Source organism: Salmo salar, chromosome ssa17 (assembly GCF_905237065.1).
Source record: "Salmo salar chromosome ssa17, Ssal_v3.1, whole genome shotgun sequence".
Lineage (NCBI taxonomy): Eukaryota > Metazoa > Chordata > Actinopteri > Salmoniformes > Salmonidae > Salmo > Salmo salar.
Genome location: NC_059458.1, coordinates 73,634,974 through 73,653,424, shown reverse-complemented (window position 1 = coordinate 73,653,424; position 18,451 = coordinate 73,634,974). Strand labels below are relative to the sequence as shown.

The 18,451-nt window shown below is 40.2% G+C and overlaps 2 protein-coding genes across 2 annotated transcripts; both read right to left on the bottom strand.

Annotated features, from left to right (window-relative positions):
* Positions 1-6,382: 6,382 nt before the first annotated feature.
* Positions 6,383-12,910, bottom strand: LOC123728089 (fish-egg lectin-like). Its single transcript, XM_045698658.1, has 4 exons — positions 12,847-12,910; positions 9,230-9,447; positions 8,978-9,096; positions 6,383-6,533 (listed from the first exon to the last, which is right to left on the bottom strand). Exons 1-4 carry the CDS (start codon positions 12,908-12,910, stop codon positions 6,383-6,385), a joined length of 552 nt encoding a protein of 183 aa, XP_045554614.1.
* A 214-nt stretch (positions 12,911-13,124) lies between these two features.
* LOC123728088 (fish-egg lectin-like) lies at positions 13,125-18,279 on the bottom strand. The gene is made up of 4 exons (XM_045698657.1): positions 18,216-18,279; positions 14,597-14,814; positions 14,345-14,463; positions 13,125-13,679 (listed from the first exon to the last, which is right to left on the bottom strand). Exons 1-4 carry the CDS (start codon positions 18,277-18,279, stop codon positions 13,538-13,540), a joined length of 543 nt encoding a protein of 180 aa, XP_045554613.1. The 3' UTR covers positions 13,125-13,537.
* Between the last annotated feature and the right edge of the window lie 172 nt (positions 18,280-18,451).

Below are 18,451 nucleotides of genomic sequence, written 5' to 3'. Positions count from 1 at the left end.
TTTTTCACATGACTGGGAATACAGATATGCATCTGTTGGTCACAGATACCTTTAAAAAAGATAGCTGCGGGATCAGAAAGCCAGTCAGTATCTGGTGTGACCACCATTTGCATCAAGCAGCGTGACACATCTCCTTCGCATTGTGTTGATCAGGCTGTTGATTGTGGCCTGTGGAATGTTGTCCCACTCCTCTTCAATGGCTGTGCAAAGGTGCTGGATATTGTTGGGAACTGGAACACACTGTCATGCACATTGCTCGAGAGCATTCCAAACATGCTCAACTGGTGACATGTCTGGTGAGTATGCAGGCCATGGAAGAACTGGGACATTTTTAGCTTCCAGGAATTGTGTACAGATCCTTGCGACATTATCATGCTGAAACATGAGGTGATGAATCACACGGCAATGGGCCTCAGGAGCTTGTCACGATATCTCTGTTAGTTGTCCGTACTTTATGCCTGCCCATACTATAAGCCCATGCCACCATGAGGCACTATGTTCACAACGTTGACATCAGCAAACCGCTCGCCCTACACAACACCATATACGTGGTCCTGCCAAAACGACGTTGGAGGAGGCTTATGGTAGGGAAATTAACATTACATTATCTGGCAACAGCTCTGGTGGACATTCCTGCAGTCAGCATGCCAATTGCATGCTCCCATAAAACTTGAGACATCTGTGGCATTGTGTTTGTGAGAAAACTGCACATTTCAGAGTGGCCTTTTATTGTCCCTAGCACAAGGTGCACCTGTGTAATGATCATGCTGTTTAATCAGCTTCTTGATATGCCACACCTGTCAAGTGGATGGATTATCTTGGCAAAGTAGAAATGCTCACTAACAGGGATGCAAACAAATTTGTGCACAGAAATTGAGAGAAATTAACTTTTTGTGCTTATGGAACATTTCTGGGATCTTTTATTTCAGCTCATGAAACATAGGACCAACACTTTACATGTTGCAGTCATATTTTTGTTCAGTATAATAAATTACACATTTACCCAACTTTAATAGAGCAGACTGTGTGAAAGGTGTTGTCAAATGCTTTATTTAAATCAACATAACAAATATGTACACTACTGTTCAAAAGTTTGGGGTCACTTAGAAATGTCCTTGTTTTTGAAAGAAAAGGAATTTTTTTTGTCCATTAAAATAACACCAAATTGATCAGAAATACAGTGTAGACATTGTTAATGTTGTAAATGACTATTGTAGCTGGAAACAGCAGATTACTTTTGGAATATCTACGTAGGTGTACAGAGGGCCATTATCAGAAACCATTTATTAGACCCCTTCCCTTTATCCACATTTTTTTACGTTACAGCCTTATTCTAAAATAGATGTATGTAAAAATCATCAATCTATAAACAATACCCCATAATGACGAAGCGATAACAGGTTTTTAGAAATGTTTGCAAATGTATTAAAAATAAAAAAACAGAAATACCTTATATACACTGCTCTAAAAAATAAAGGGAACACTAAAATAACACGTCCTAGATCTGAATGAATGAAATAATCTTATTAAATACTTTTTTCTTTACATAGTTGAATGTGCTGACAACAAAATCACACAAAAATAATCAATGAAAATTCAATTTATCAACCCATGGAGGTCTGGATTTGCAGTCACACTCAAAATTAAAGTGGAAAACCACACTACAGGCTGATCCAACTTTGATGTAATGTCCTTAAAACAAGTCAAAATGAGGCTCAGTAGCGTGTGTGGCCTCCACGTGCCTGTATGACCTCCCTACAACGCCTGGGCATGCTCCTGATGAGGTGGCGGATGGTCTCCTGAGGGATCTCCTCCCAGACCTGGACTAAAGCATCCGCCAACTCCTGGACAGTCTGTGGTGCAACGTGGCGTTGGTGGATGGAGCGAGACATGATGTCCCAGATGTGCTCAATTGGATTCAGGTCTGGGGAACGGGCGGGCCAGTCCATAGCATCAATGCCTTCCTCTTGCAGGAACTGCTGACACACTCCAGCCACATGAGGTCTAGCATTGTCTTGCATTAGGAGGAACCCAGGGCCAACCGCACCAGCATATGGTCTCACAAGGGGTCTGAGGATCTCATCTCGGTACCTAATGGCAGTCAGGCTACCTCTGGCGAGCACAGGGAGGGCTGTGCGGCCCCCCAAAGAAATGCCACCCCACACCATGACTGACCCACCGCCAAACCGGTCATGCTGGAGGATGTTGCAGGCAGCAGAATGTTCTCCACGGCGTCTCCAGACACTGTCACGTTTGTCACATGTGCTCAGTGTGAACCTGCTTTCATCTGTGAAGAGCACAGGGCGCCAGTGGCGAATTTGCCAATCTTGGTGTTCTCTGGCAAATGCCAAACGTCCTGCACGGTGTTGGGCTGTAAGCACAACCCCCACCTGTGGACGTCGGACCCTCATTCCACCCTCATGGAGTCTGTTTCTGACCGTTTGAACAGACACATGCACATTTGTGGCCTGCTAGAGGTCATTTTGCAGGGCTCTGGTAGTGCTCCTCCTGCTCCTCTTTGCACAAAGGCGGAGGTAGCGGTCCTGCTGCTGGGTTGTTGCCCTCCTACGGCCTCCTCCACGTCTCCTGATGTACTGGCCTGTCTCCTGGTAGCGCCTCCATGCTCTGGACACTACGCTGACAGACACAGCAAACCTTCTTGCCACAGCTCGCATTGATCTGCCATCCTGGATGAGCTGCACTACCTGAGCCACTTGTGTGGGTTGTAGACTCCGTCTCATGCTACCACTAGAGTGAAAGCACCGCCAGCATTCAAAAGTGACCAAAACATCAGCCAGGAAGCATAGGAACTGAGAAGTGGTCTGTGGTCACAACCTGCAGAACCACTCCTTTATTGGGGGTGTCTTGCTAATTGCCTATAATTTCCACCTGTTGTCTATTCCATTTGCACAACAGCATGTGAAATTTATTGTCAATCAGTGTTGCTTCCTAAGTGGACAGTTTGATTTCACAGAAGTGTGATTGACTTGGAGTTACATTGTGTTGTTTAAGTGTTCCCTTTATTTTTTTGAGCAGTGTACATAAGTATTCAGACCCTTTTTCTTTGAGACTCAAAATTGAGCTCAGGTGAATCCTGTTTCCATTGATCATCCTTGAGATGTTTCTACAACTTGATTGGAGTCCACCTGTGGTACTTTCAATTCATTGGACATGATTTCGAAAGGCACACACATGTCTATATAAGGTTGACAGTGCATGTCAGAGCAAAAACCAAGCCATGAGGTTGAAGGAATTGTCCGTAGAGCTCCGAGACAGGATTGTGTCGAGGCACAGATCTGGGGAAGGGTATCAAAAAATGTCTGCAGCTTTGATGGTCCCCAAGAACACAATAGCCTCCATCATTCTTAAATGGAAGAAGTTTGGAACCACCAAGACTATTCCTAGAGCTTGCCACCCAGCCAAACTGAGCAATCGGAGAAGGGCCTTGGTCAGGGAGGTGACCAAGAACCCGAGTTCCTCTGTGGAGATGGGAGAACAGCATTCCACCAATCAGGTCTTTGTGGTAGAGTGGCCAGACGGAAGCCACTCCTCAGTAAAAGGCACATGACAGCCCGCTTGGAGTTTGCCAAAAGGCCCCTAAAGGAATCTCAAAACATGAGAAACAAGATTCTCTGGTCTGATGAAACCAAGATTGAATGCCAAGCGTCACATCTAGAGGAAACCTAGGCACCATCCATATGGTGAAGCATGGTGGTGGCAGCATCATGCTGTGAGGATGATTTTCAGCGGCAGGGACTTGGAGACTAGTCAGGATCAAAGGAAAGATGAACAAAGGAAAGTACAGAGAGATCCTTGATGAAAACCTGCTCCAGAGCGCTCAGGACCTCCGACTGGGGCCCAGCTTCACCTTCCAACAGGACAACGACCCTAAGCACACAGCCAAGATAGCGCTGGAGTGGCTTTGGGACAAGCCTCTGAATGTCCTTGAGTGGCCCAGCCAGTTCCTGGACTTGAACCCGATCGAACATCTCTGGAGACACATGAAAATAGCTGTGCAGTGACGCTCCCCATCCAACCTGACAGGGCTTGAGAGGCTCTAAAGAGAAGTATGGGAGAAACTCCCCAAAAAAAGGTGAGCCAAGCTTGTCGAGTCATACCCAAAAAGACTCGAGGCTGTATTCGCTGCCTAAGGTGCATCAACAAAGTACTGAGTAAAGGGTCTGAATACTATGTAATTGTGATATTTCCGTTTGCAAATAATTCTAAAAACCTGTTTTTGCTTTGTCATTATGGGGTATTGTGTGTAGATAGATAAGGATAAAAAAAACAATTTAATCCATTTTAAAATAAGGCTGTAACATAACAAAATGTGGAAAAAGTCAAGGGGTCTGAATACTCATTAGTATCTTATTCATAATTTTAGGTAATGTTGGAATGATGCTTTTCATTGTTTTGCATACTTTGTGTCTTATAATAAGTTAATGTGCTTTTCTCCACGAGGAGGGGATACTATATAATGTTGTTGGGTCTTTAACCATGTTTGCCAGTGACAGTCTCTTCCCATTCAAATATTGTTTTCAACAAAAAGTTCAGTAATAGACCTATGTAATTCCAGTTGATATTGCAAGGGTTGTTTTGTTTGTGCAATGTGTCTGTATATTGTCTATAAAGGTGGATCCTCATTATTGTATTTTCCTTTCTTTTTAGACCTTATAGGCCTATTAAAATACTTAAAATGGTAGGCTAACCGCATCTCTCTCTCTCTCGCTCTCTCTCTCTGTGGTGACTTAAATTAAATGTTGAGGCCTCTTCTTTAAGGCCTCAACATCTTGCTGAATTTATCTGAACTAACATCTATCTGAATTTCTGTCTGTGTCCGTTTTGAAAGTGCTTAAGGAATAGGCCTACCTCATCGCAGCTCGTTTGCTTGCACTTGCTTATACTTAAAGATAAGTGTTAATGACCAGAACAAACATGAATTTACTGAACAGAAATGTAATAATGTTTGTGTATGATTCAAAAGTCTAGATTAATGTCAGCATTTGTTATTATTGAAGGAGAATGTGGTTCTTATCGAGTTACACAAATCTACAAGGAGTCACTAGAAACCATATTTATTTAAGTCAGCCATATCAGCTACGTTTTTTTTAAATGCAGTAAAAGAAGTTGAATAAACTGTTTCGCTGCCAGACGATGCTTAGCCTGGTCTCATAAACATATGTCCAGGACTCAACAATTTGTATGATATGTTAGGTTTGGTATTGTTAGACAAGACAGATGGTTACTTAAGTCGGGGTGGATGTGTGGGCGTATAAAGGAAACCAAAGGTTGCTAGTTCAAATCTCATCACGGATTACTTTAGCATTTTAGCGAATTGGCAAATTGAACTACTTACTACTGTTTAGCTACTTTGCAACTACTTAGCATAACCCTTCTCCTAACCTTTAACCTAACTCCTAAACTTAACCCCTAACCTAGCCTCGCTAACATTAGCCATCTATCTAACGTTAGCCACCTAGCCAGAATTCGTAACATATTGTACGCGTTGCAAATTCATAACATAATACCAATTGTAATCTGTAATATATCATACGAGATGGCTGATGGACATCCACAAATGAATACATACCATACGAAATGCAACATGTCATACTAAATGGACTGTTTAGATTCATGGTGCCATGTGGCTCAGTTGGTAGAGCATAGTGTTTGCAACGCCAGGGTTGTGGGTTCGATTCCCACGGGGGACCAGTACGGGAAGAAAAAAAAAATGTATGAAGTGTATGCATTCACTACTGTAAGTCGCTCTGGATAAGAGCGTCTGCTAAATGACTAAAAAGTAAATTTACATACTGAATAATACGGAATGCTCTGAGACCAGGTTGCCAGGCTCTGCTGAGAGCCAACTCTAGTGGTGGTAAGGAAATACTCCATGGTGCTGAAAGGAAAGCTCCGCTGTTGGGACAGCTTTATGTAGGCCCTAACAGTTTGTGGGCACCGTTTCTCACCCTTATAGTGCAATTAATGTATTTTTTAATGTTGTGTTGTGTAGGGGCTTTGCTGGCATGTATAAAAAGAAATTGGTTGAGTTTGCCCCATCAAGATTTACATGCTAAAATTAACACTGGCAGAGCAACCTAAACTTCCCCCTGTTCAATAAGATTATACAAAAATTACAAGTTTAAAACTGAATGATTTATTTTTGCGGGAAATTATTATATCATAAGATAATAAGCAATGAGAAGGATTACATTCAACCCTATTGATGACCTCTGAAGCACAGCAAAACATGTGGATTGTGACCAACATGACCTTGCCCAAGTTTACATTATGATCTAATAGCCTCCATGGCAAAGATCTATTGAAGTGTTAATCAAGAAGTGATCAAAAAATGTATGATTTAAAAAAAATGTCAGTAAGATCAGTGATTACTATTGATAGAGATAAAGTACTGTACAGACTTGGAGACGACCCAAAGACGGCCCAGGTCGTAGGTCACGTGGCCCATGAGCATGCCCATTGGGATATTGCTCCATCCGGTGCCCTCTGGTTTACTGGCTGTGATGCCGTCTCTGTGTTGAAGAAAGGGTTGGGGTTCACGGTTTAAAGCTTATCCTTTTTTTAAGTACATACATTTTCGGACTTTAATAATTGTATATAGCCATTGATTTTTGAAGAATATAACTTCTGCCTCTTGGGCTTAATACAACCGCATCAGAAGCTAAAATGTACATTTTTACTAAATTGTTTGTAAACAATGTTATTGTAAACAAACAATGTACAGCTTTAATAAACATGTTTCAAAGAAAAATAAAAAATACATTTGTCTGTCTGTGCATTCATAGCTCTATGTATAAATTTGAGAGAGGTTACATTTGTCTAGCTACATGTGACTGTTGTCTAGCTACATGTGACTGCTGTCTGTGACATTCAACTTTTACATATTTTACCTTACACTGTCTATACATTTCTTTATAAGTCTGTTATATGTTTAGATCTGATTTAATTTGACAGATTTTATTTATGTATCTATTTAAATGTTTCTTTAAAGAGCTTCACTGTCACGGCCTGACCTTAGAGAGCCTTTTTATTCTCTATTTTGGTTAGGTCAGGGTGTGACTAGGGTGGGTACTCTAGTTTTTTGTATTTCTATGTTGGCCTGGTATGGTTCCCAATCAGAGGCAGCTGTCTATCGTCGTCTCTGATTGGGGATCATATTTATGGTTACTCTTTATTGTTTTGTTGCCGGTTATCATAAATAAAATTATGATTAACCTATCCCACGCTGCATCTTGGTCCGACCATCATTACAACGACATTCGTGACACTCACAAAGCATGTACAGAGTCGTGTCTTTGGCATCATTAAAACTGAAGACTTATTTATCAAATAACTCTCTGTAATTATTATTACGCGATTAACCTGATTCATCATGTAACTGTAATTAACTAGGAAATCGGGGCACCAAGGAAAATATTCAGATTACAAAGTTATAATTTTCCTAATATAACTTTCAGATATTTTAATATGTGATCAATTAGCCTTCGAATTAATTAATTATTATTTACCTCGCGTTAGTCTCATTCCAAACGTCGTAAATTGTTGGTTATCTGCACGAACCCAGTCTTCACTATGAGTCATCCATACATCAATTGTCTTAAAATCATTTATTTACTAACTAAGTAATTCACAGAAATGCATAACAAACAGTAGATATGGTTACAAAGAAATGATAGAGGAATGTGCCCTAGTGGGCTAAACCGGCATGGCGGCTTGTTAGACAAACGGGGAGTGGGGGGTCAGCTGAGGAGACACTACAGAGTTGAATATTATAACAATTGAAATGCTAATCCTTTGCACATGAACGCTCACTCATTCGGGCACAATTGCAATCAATATATATATTTATGCTCAGTGTGTCGTCGGGATCTCTGTTGAAACGTTCGTTTCTGTTGAAGAGTCTGTCCGCCCTCTCTCGCTCTCTGTCGTGGTTAGAATGGATAGTTCAGAGTGACATTCATTCATGTCGTTATAGGATAGGTGTTTCGGCGGTTGTCGGTCTTCCCGTTCAATGATACCGAATTCCTAGCTGCAGACTAGTAATTAGTACCAAAGACTTGTTCTAATTCTGTCGGTATCAATAGTCTAAGAGTATAACCACATGGGATGGTTAAAAGATTCAGCAAGAGAAATGCAGGGTCTGCAACCTTTAGCCATCTCATTATCGAGGTAAGCTGGTCTCCTCTCAAACCTTGGCCCTCTCGTTATCGAGGTAAGCTGGTCTGAAGTGGGAAAACCCAGGTGGGGATTTTATTCGGAACATCGAAAAGGCTGTCTCATGACGCCAGGTCCTGTCTGTGCCCCTAGGGGCGTGCCAATGACTTAGTGAAACTTTAAACAGAAATACAATTCTCTCACATTAACATCATTACATAGCATCCCATCACCTCACAAATAGCTTCATCCTTATTCATTAATTTTATACAACCATTAGATGTAAGTCTCATACCTGAGACTCTTCTATAAACATGGTTATGGTAATGTGGCTGTATTGTTTCTCATGAATTTCACAAAATTGAACCAAACGGACCAGTTCGTAGCTGGATTCTTCACCGATCTTTTATACCTTCTCCAGAACCTGAATATTGTTCGGTTGTCAAGTTCTGTGAGGTGGAAGAAATTCCTTTGTTCTCTCTATGAAAACTCACTCTCTCTATACTGTCTGGCCATGAGGCAGGATCTTCTCTAGGAATTTACGACCTCTTCTGACCACAGCAGCCTGGGTGTGGGAGACAGAGGTAGGGGGATGGTGCATAGAAAAAGGCTGTTGCAGAGGGAGGGGGGGAATAGTGCTCGCTGTACCCAAAGAGGGCAACGTCATGACAACAGTAAGGATCAGAGTTATTCATAAAGGTATATCATTATTATTGTAAGTTCTTATTACAAGTCATATTCAAGTTAATAATGTTGAGGGGGAAAGGGTGGAACTATACACATAGTTCAGTAGCAACCTTACCTGGTATAAACACTACCCGCAGAGTTGACCCCAAAGACACTACCATCAGTTGCCACCTCAATCATGGAAAGCTTGCCATCAATGTGACTCCACCCCTTGTTTTGGCAGTCTTGATTCAGCTGGAAACAAAATGATACAATCAGGGTTTTAGGACAATTTCAACAGTTATAATATGAAACAGTTTTAAAATAACTGACACTCTCCATCCTCTACTACTCTACTCCAGCTCTCACACTCTTTCCCAGATCTTACACTCATTAAGAAGATATCATCATTCTTGTTGACTGCCCAGCACCCAAAGCGTCCGCAGCTGTAGTACTTCACAGCTCCTGGCAATCCTGTCCATGGAAGGGGTGAGCCTGGACCCTTGTAGCCAACTGTGGCACTACATGTCAGACAGAATGAAGTATCTTTCATGTGGACCCCCACAATAAACTGTTCACCTCCAGCATCCACCTGCTTCAGAAGGCCTGAAGACCATAAAGACAGACTGACACACAGACAATCAAACAAGTAGCACTTATATGTGAGTACTGCAAAATGACTTACAATAACAATATTAAACTTGTAAAACATGAATAATTTTTCAAGAACACCCTGATGGTATCAGGAAAGCTAAGAAGCATGTGTCCACTGGATAAATATTGAGTAATGCTCTCCACTTACCTGCAGCTTGCACTCAGTTACCGGTGACATACCTGTAGATTGAGTTGGCCTTGTTGATTAAACAGCATGATCATTACACAGGTGCTGGGGAGAATAAAAGGTCAGTTTTGTCACACAACACAATGTCAGAGATATCTCAAGTTTTGAGGGAGCGTGCACTTGGCAAGCTGACTGCAGTAATGTTCACCAGAGCTGCTGCAAGATCATTTTATGTTAATTTCTCTACAATAAGCCGCCTCCAAAGTCTTTTTAGAGAATTTGTCAGTATGTCCATCTGGCCTAATGCAGTCCATCTGTATGGCTTTGTGTGGGCGAGCGGTTTGCAGTGAAACGAGTGCGTGTAGGGTTATAGTATGCGCAGACATAAGCTACAGACAACGAACACAAGTGCATTTTATCGATGGCAATTTCAATGTAAAGAAATACCATGATGACATCCTGAGGCCCGTTGTGAGGCCCACTTTTTTATGGCATCTGTGACCAACAGATTCATATCTGTATTCCCAGTCATGTGAAATCCATAGATTAGGACCTAATGATTTCCTAAAATGAACTGTAACTCAGTAAAATCTTTGAAATTGTTGCATGTTTTTGTTCAGTATAGATAGCTACAATAGTTGTCTTGGTAACCAAACAGAGACTTACCAGTTTAGCTAACCAAACCATCAGTCGTGGTCTGCTATTATGATAATCAAATTCAACAATGACAATAATGTTTTGAATTGAACTTTTGTAGGTTCAATAGCAGCTCAAATGTAGAACATGTAAGAATGAACTTGCCATTGAATTCTAATGTTTTGATATACCATTCGTTAGAGAGAAATAATGCACGCTCTAGAATGCCCTTCAAGACAATTAAAAACGAGTATTCGAAGATGCCATGATATAAGTGATTTTAAAGCTTCTGTTGTTTTCCTTTGTGACCCACATACTGTACTTGGTAGGTGGTATATTTGTAGAGTTTTTTGATAAGGTTGCTAAGCACCAAAGCGTTATAGTCCGGCACATGAGGAATTGAAAAATTGTATGGTTGAGAGGGATGAGGCAAAAGTGATGGCAAATAGGTCTGGCTGTACAACCGATTGGCAAACATACTGTAAATTGAGAAATCATGTGTCTAAACTGAATGAAAAGAAGAAACTACACTATGAAACAAAGATAAATAGCATAAAGAATTATAGTAAAATGTTTTGGAGTACCTTCAATGAAAATTTGGGCAAAAAGGCAAACTTCTCTCCATCATTCATTTAATCCGATTGCTCATTCATCACAAAACCCATTGGTATTGCCAACTACTTTAATGATTTTTTCATTGGCAAGAATAGCAAACTTAGGCATGACATGCCAGAAACAATTTTTTGTTTGTTGTTAAATGTCTATCAACAATGACAAGTCACTGGGGTCTGACAACTTGGATGGAAAATTACTTAGGATAAATCCTCTTGACGTTACCCTAGGATAGGGGGCACCACAGCGCATTTTGGAAAAAATACGTGCCCATTTTCAACGGCCTACTAATCAAACTCAGAAGCTAGGATATGCATATAATTAATACCTGTGGATAGAAAACACCCTAAAGTTTCTAAAACTGTTTGAATGGTGTCTGTGAGTATAACAGAACTCATATGGCAGTCAAAACCCCGAGACCGATTGAAACAGGAAGTGGAATTCTGAATTGTGGACTCAACTTCACGTCGTTGCCTATTATTCACACCGTGAGCTATCGTTCATTGAGCACTTCCTATTGCTTCCACAAGATGTCCCCAGTCTTTACAAAGTGTTTTGAGCCTTCTACTGTCGAAACTCAGTGAATGAGACCCGTTGGAAATTGGTCACAGGGGAGGGCCATCACCATTATGACGCCGGCGGCCCTGTCTACCCCCACCTTTCGAAACGTTTTGAAACACAATGCAATCGTCCCCCTCGAATCTTATTGGCTCTCTTGTTGAAACAGGCCCTGAAGATTTATGTTATACAACGTTTGACATGTTTGAACGAACCTAAATGGGAAAAAAATATATATTTTGAAATGTAGCCCGGCAGAGCATTTGGATACAGCATTCAGAAGCGCTAACAACAGCAAGCTAATGGAACATAAAGGATGGACTTTTTTCGACCGAAAATACATCTGTTGTGGACCTGGGATTCCTGGAAGTGCTTTCTGATGAAGACAACTAAAGGTAAGCGATTATTGACAATATTATACAAGATTAGATGTGATATGCGATTGTTCCAAGATGGCGCCGAGCTCGGTTTACTAGCTCATTTTCTGAGTATCGCATCCCCTTTTATCGCTAAGTGTGATTACCCAGTAAAGTTATTTTTAAATCTGGTATGACAGGTGCTTTCAAGAGATATTCATCTATAAATCTTAGAATGACAATATTACATTTTAAAAATGTTTTCGAATAGTAATTCAGTAAATTGTAGCACTGTTTCCCTGGATGCATTTGACGGGAAAATAGTTAGTCAATGTCAGACGCCGATGTAAAATGCTGTTTTCATATATAAATATGAACTTTATTGAACAAAAGAATGCATGCATTGTGTAACATGATGTCCTAGGTGTGTCATCTGATGAAGTTTGTAAAAGGTTAGTGCTGCATTTAGCTGTTTTTTGGTTATTTGTGATGCATGTGGTTGGTCGGAAAATGGCTATGTTGCTGCTTTTACGATGGACTCCTCTAACATAATCTAATGATTTGCTTTTCCTGTAAAACCTTTTTGAAATCGGACGACGTGGGTCGATTCAGGAGAGGTGTATCTATAAAACGATATGAGACAGTCCTATATTTGAAAAAAGAAAAATATTACATTTCGTTATGCTAATGTCGCTAGGAGTTTTCCCTGGATTTTGATCCCGCATACGGGACGGGACGCTGGAGAGGATAATAGCGGACGATATTGCCACTCCTATTTGCCGTATCTTCATTAGAAAGTGTGCGCCCTCAGGCTTGGAGGGAAGAAAAAGTTATTCCCCTAACTAAAAATAGTAAAGCCAACCAGCTAACGTTAGACATTTAGCCAGAATGTGTAACATATTGTACGCTTTGCAAATTTTTTACTTATACTACCAATTGTAATTCGTAACATATCATACGAAATGGAAATGGACATCCACAAATGAATACATCCCATACGAAATGTAACATATCATACAAAATTGAGTGCCTCGGATTTACGTACAGAATAATACTAAATACTCTGAGACCAGGTTGCCAGGCTCCGCTGAGAGCTAGGTGTAGTGGTGGTAAGGATTCTCTCCATGGTGCTGAAAGGAAGCTCTGCTGTTGGGATAGCTTTATGTAGGGCTTAACAGTTTGTGGGCAGTTTGTGTTGTGCAGTGGTTTTGCTGGCATGTATCTAAAAAAAAATTGGTTGAGTTTGCCCCACCAAGATTTCGATGCTAAAATCACCACTGGCAGAGCAACCTAAAATCCCTCTGTTCAATATCATTAAAAAAAAAACAATAACACAGAAATTACAATAGTTTCAAAATGAATGCTTTATTTTTGCAGGAAATGATTATATAATGAGATAATAAACAATGACAAGGATTCCATCCAATCCTATTGATGACCTCTGAAGCACAGCAAAACCCATGTGGATTGTGAGCAACATGACCGTGCCCTAGTTTACACTACACTTAAATAGCCTCCATGGCAAAGATCTATTGAAGTGTTAATCAAGGAGTTGTCAAGAAAATATAAAATCTTCAATTATATTTTTTTAAATGTCAATAAGATCATTGAAGAACTGAAAATAATAGGTAGAGCAATAGGTTTTAAAATGAAGGATTTTTATGAACTAAAGGCTTTTCCAGAAAGAGAGATCAATGAGTTCGCCAGTGAACTTTAGACAGATCCCGAACGGCCTTCAGCTACAGAGAAGAGGCTAATGTGTGCACACCATGGTGACGGCAGACTTGGAGACGACCCAAAGACGGCCCAGGTCGTAGGTCACGTGGCCCATGAGCATGCCCATTGGGATATTGCTCCATCCGGTGCCCTCTGGTTTACTGGCTGTGATGCCGTCTCTGTGTTGAAGAAAGGGTTGGGGTTCATGTTTTAAAGCTTATCCATTTTTTTAAGTACACCCATTTTGGGACTTTAATAATTAAATATAGCCATTGATTTTTGAAGAATATAACTTCTGCCTCTTGAGCTTTATTCAACCACATCAGAAGCCAAAATGTAAGCTTTTACTCAATTGTTTGTAAACAATGTTATTGTAAACAAACAATGTATTGCTTTAAAAAACATGTTAAAAAAAATGTAAACAAAAAATTGTTGTGTCTTTGCATCCGTAACTCCATGTATGAATGTGAGAGTGGTTACATTTCTCTAACTACATTCCTCAGCTGTTTACCAGAACAAGTGGTGGGGTGTCTGGGAAGTTGTTGTTTTTTATCCCAAACTGTAGCTTTACAGGACATCCAACTTTTACATATTTTATCGTACACTGTCTACACATTTCTTAATAAGTCCTATAAGTTTAGATCTGATTATATTTAACTGATTTTATTCATGTACCTACAGTATTTTAGTTTTTGTGTAAAGAGATTCACATGGCATGTACTGTAAGGATCAGAGTTATAATTAAAGGTATACCATTATTATTTTAAGTTATTATTACAAGTCATTTTCAAGTTAATACTGTTGGGGGGAGTGGACCATACACATAGTTCAGTAGCAACCTTACCTGGTATAAACACTACCCGCAGAGTTGACCCCAAAGACACTACCATCAGTTGCCACCTCAATCATGGAAAGCTTGCCATCAATGTGACTCCACCCCTTGTTTTGGCAGTCTTGATTCAGCTGGAAACAAAATGATACAATCAGGGTTTTAGGACAATTTCAACAGTTATAATATGAAACAGTTTTAAAATAACTGACACTCTCCATCCTCTACTACTCTACTCCAGCTCTCACACTCTTTCCCAGATCTTACACTCATTAAGAAGATATCATCATTCTTGTTGACTGCCCAGCACCCAAAGCGTCCGCAGCTGTAGTACTTCACAGCTCCTGGCAATCCTGTCCATGGAAGGGGTGAGCCTGGACCCTTGTAGCCAACTGTGGCACTACATGTCAGACAGAATGAAGTATCTTTCATGTGGACCCCCACAATAAACTGTTCACCTCCAGCATCCACCTGCTTCAGAAGGCCTGAAGACCATAAAGACAGACTGACACACAGACAATCAAACAAGTAGCACTTATATGTGAGTACTGCAAAATGACTTACAATAACAATATTAAACTTGTAAAACATGAATAATTTTTCAAGAACACCCTGATGGTATCAGGAAAGCTAAGAAGCATGTGTCCACTGGATAAATATTGAGTAATGCTCTCCACTTACCTGCAGCTTGCACTCAGTTACCGGTGACATACCTGTAGATTGAGTTGGCCTTGTTGATTAAACAGCATGATCATTACACAGGTGCTGGGGAGAATAAAAGGTCAGTTTTGTCACACAACACAATGTCAGAGATATCTCAAGTTTTGAGGGAGCGTGCACTTGGCAAGCTGACTGCAGTAATGTTCACCAGAGCTGCTGCAAGATCATTTTATGTTAATTTCTCTACAATAAGCCGCCTCCAAAGTCTTTTTAGAGAATTTGTCAGTATGTCCATCTGGCCTAATGCAGTCCATCTGTATGGCTTTGTGTGGGCGAGCGGTTTGCAGTGAAACGAGTGCGTGTAGGGTTATAGTATGCGCAGACATAAGCTACAGACAACGAACACAAGTGCATTTTATCGATGGCAATTTCAATGTAAAGAAATACCATGATGACATCCTGAGGCCCGTTGTGAGGCCCACTTTTTTTATGGCATCTGTGACCAACAGATTCATATCTGTATTCCCAGTCATGTGAAATCCATAGATTAGGACCTAATGATTTCCTAAAATGAACTGTAACTCAGTAAAATCTTTGAAATTGTTGCATGTTTTTGTTCAGTATAGATAGCTACAATAGTTGTCTTGGTAACCAAACAGAGACTTACCAGTTTAGCTAACCAAACCATCAGTTGTGGCCTGCTATTATGATAATCAAATTCAACAATGACAATAATGTTTTGAATTGAACTTTTGTAGGTTCAATAGCAGCTCAAATGTAGAACATGTAAGAATGAACTTGCCATTGAATTCTAATGTTTTGATATACCATTCGTTAGAGAGAAATAATGCACGCTCTAGAATGCCCTTCAAGACAATTAAAAACGAGTATTCGAAGATGCCATGATATAAGTGATTTTAAAGCTTCTGTTGTTTTCCTTTGTGACCCACATACTGTACTTGGTAGGTGGTATATTTGTAGAGTTTTTTGATAAGGTTGCTAAGCACCAAAGCGTTATAGTCCGGCACATGAGGAATTGAAAAATTGTATGGTTGAGAGGGATGAGGCAAAAGTGATGGCAAATAGGTCTGGCTGTACAACCGATTGGCAAACATACTGTAAATTGAGAAATCATGTGTCTAAACTGAATGAAAAGAAGAAACTACACTATGAAACAAAGATAAATAGCATAAAGAATTATAGTAAAATGTTTTGGAGTACCTTCAATGAAAATTTGGGCAAAAAGGCAAACTTCTCTCCATCATTCATTTAATCCGATTGCTCATTCATCACAAAACCCATTGGTATTGCCAACTACTTTAATGATTTTTTCATTGGCAAGAATAGCAAACTTAGGCATGACATGCCAGAAACAATTTTTTGTTTGTTGTTAAATGTCTATCAACAATGACAAGTCACTGGGGTCTGACAACTTGGATGGAAAATTACTTAGGATAAATCCTCTTGACGTTACCCTAGGATAGGGGGCACCACAGCGCATTTTGGAAAAAATACGTGCCCATTTTCAACGGCCTACTAATCAAACTCAGAAGCTAGGATATGCATATAATTAATACCTGTGGATAGAAAACACCCTAAAGTTTCTAAAACTGTTTGAATGGTGTCTGTGAGTATAACAGAACTCATATGGCAGTCAAAACCCCGAGACCGATTGAAACAGGAAGTGGAATTCTGAATTGTGGACTCAACTTCACGTCGTTGCCTATTATTCACACCGTGAGCTATCGTTCATTGAGCACTTCCTATTGCTTCCACAAGATGTCCCCAGTCTTTACAAAGTGTTTTGAGCCTTCTACTGTCGAAACTCAGTGAATGAGACCCGTTGGAAATTGGTCACAGGGGGAGGGCCATCACCATTATGACGCCGGCGGCCCTGTCTACCCCCACCTTTCGAAACGTTTTGAAACACAATGCAATCGTCCGCCTCGAATCTTATTGGCTCTCTTGTTGAAACAGGCCCTGAAGATTTATGTTATACAACGTTTGACATGTTTGAACGAACCTAAATGGGAAAAAAAATATATATTTTGAAATGTAGCCCGGCAGAGCATTTGGATACAGCATTCAGAAGCGCTAACAACAGCAAGCTAATGGAACATAAAGGATGGACTTTTTCGACCGAAAATACATCTGTTGTGGACCTGGGATTCCTGGAAGTGCTTTCTGATGAAGACAACTAAAGGTAAGCGATTATTGACAATATTATACAAGATTAGATGTGATATGCGATTGTTCCAAGATGGCGCCGAGCTCGGTTTACTAGCTCATTTTCTGAGTATCGCATCCCCTTTTATCGCTAAGTGTGATTACCCAGTAAAGTTATTTTTAAATCTGGTATGACAGGTGCTTTCAAGAGATATTCATCTATAAATCTTAGAATGACAATATTACATTTTAAAAATGTTTTCGAATAGTAATTCAGTAAATTGTAGCACTGTTTCCCTGGATGCATTTGACGGGAAAATAGTTAGTCAATGTCAGACGCCGATGTAAAATGCTGTTTTCATATATAAATATGAACTTTATTGAACAAAAGAATGCATGCATTGTGTAACATGATGTCCTAGGTGTGTCATCTGATGAAGTTTGTAAAAGGTTAGTGCTGCATTTAGCTGTTTTTTGGTTATTTGTGATGCATGTGGTTGGTCGGAAAATGGCTATGTTGCTGCTTTTACGATGGACTCCTCTAACATAATCTAATGATTTGCTTTTCCTGTAAAACCTTTTTGAAATCGGACGACGTGGGTCGATTCAGGAGAGGTGTATCTATAAAACGATATGAGACAGTCCTATATTTGAAAAAAGAAAAATATTACATTTCGTTATGCTAATGTCGCTAGGAGTTTTCCCTGGATTTTGATCCCGCATACGGGACGGGACGCTGGAGAGGATAATAGCGGACGATATTGCCACTCCTATTTGCCGTATCTTCATTAGAAAGTGTGCGCCCTCAGGCTTGGAGGGAAGAAAAAGTTATTCCCCTAACTAAAAATAGTAAAGCCAACCAGCTAACGTTAGACATTTAGCCAGAATGTGTAACATATTGTACGCTTTGCAAATTTTTTACTTATACTACCAATTGTAATTCGTAACATATCATACGAAATGGAAATGGACATCCACAAATGAATACATCCCATACGAAATGTAACATATCATACAAAATTGAGTGCCTCGGATTTACGTACAGAATAATACTAAATACTCTGAGACCAGGTTGCCAGGCTCCGCTGAGAGCTAGGTGTAGTGGTGGTAAGGATTCTCTCCATGGTGCTGAAAGGAAGCTCTGCTGTTGGGATAGCTTTATGTAGGGCTTAACAGTTTGTGGGCAGTTTGTGTTGTGCAGTGGTTTTGCTGGCATGTATCTAAAAAAATTGGTTGAGTTTGCCCCACCAAGATTTCGATGCTAAAATCACCACTGGCAGAGCAACCTAAAATCCC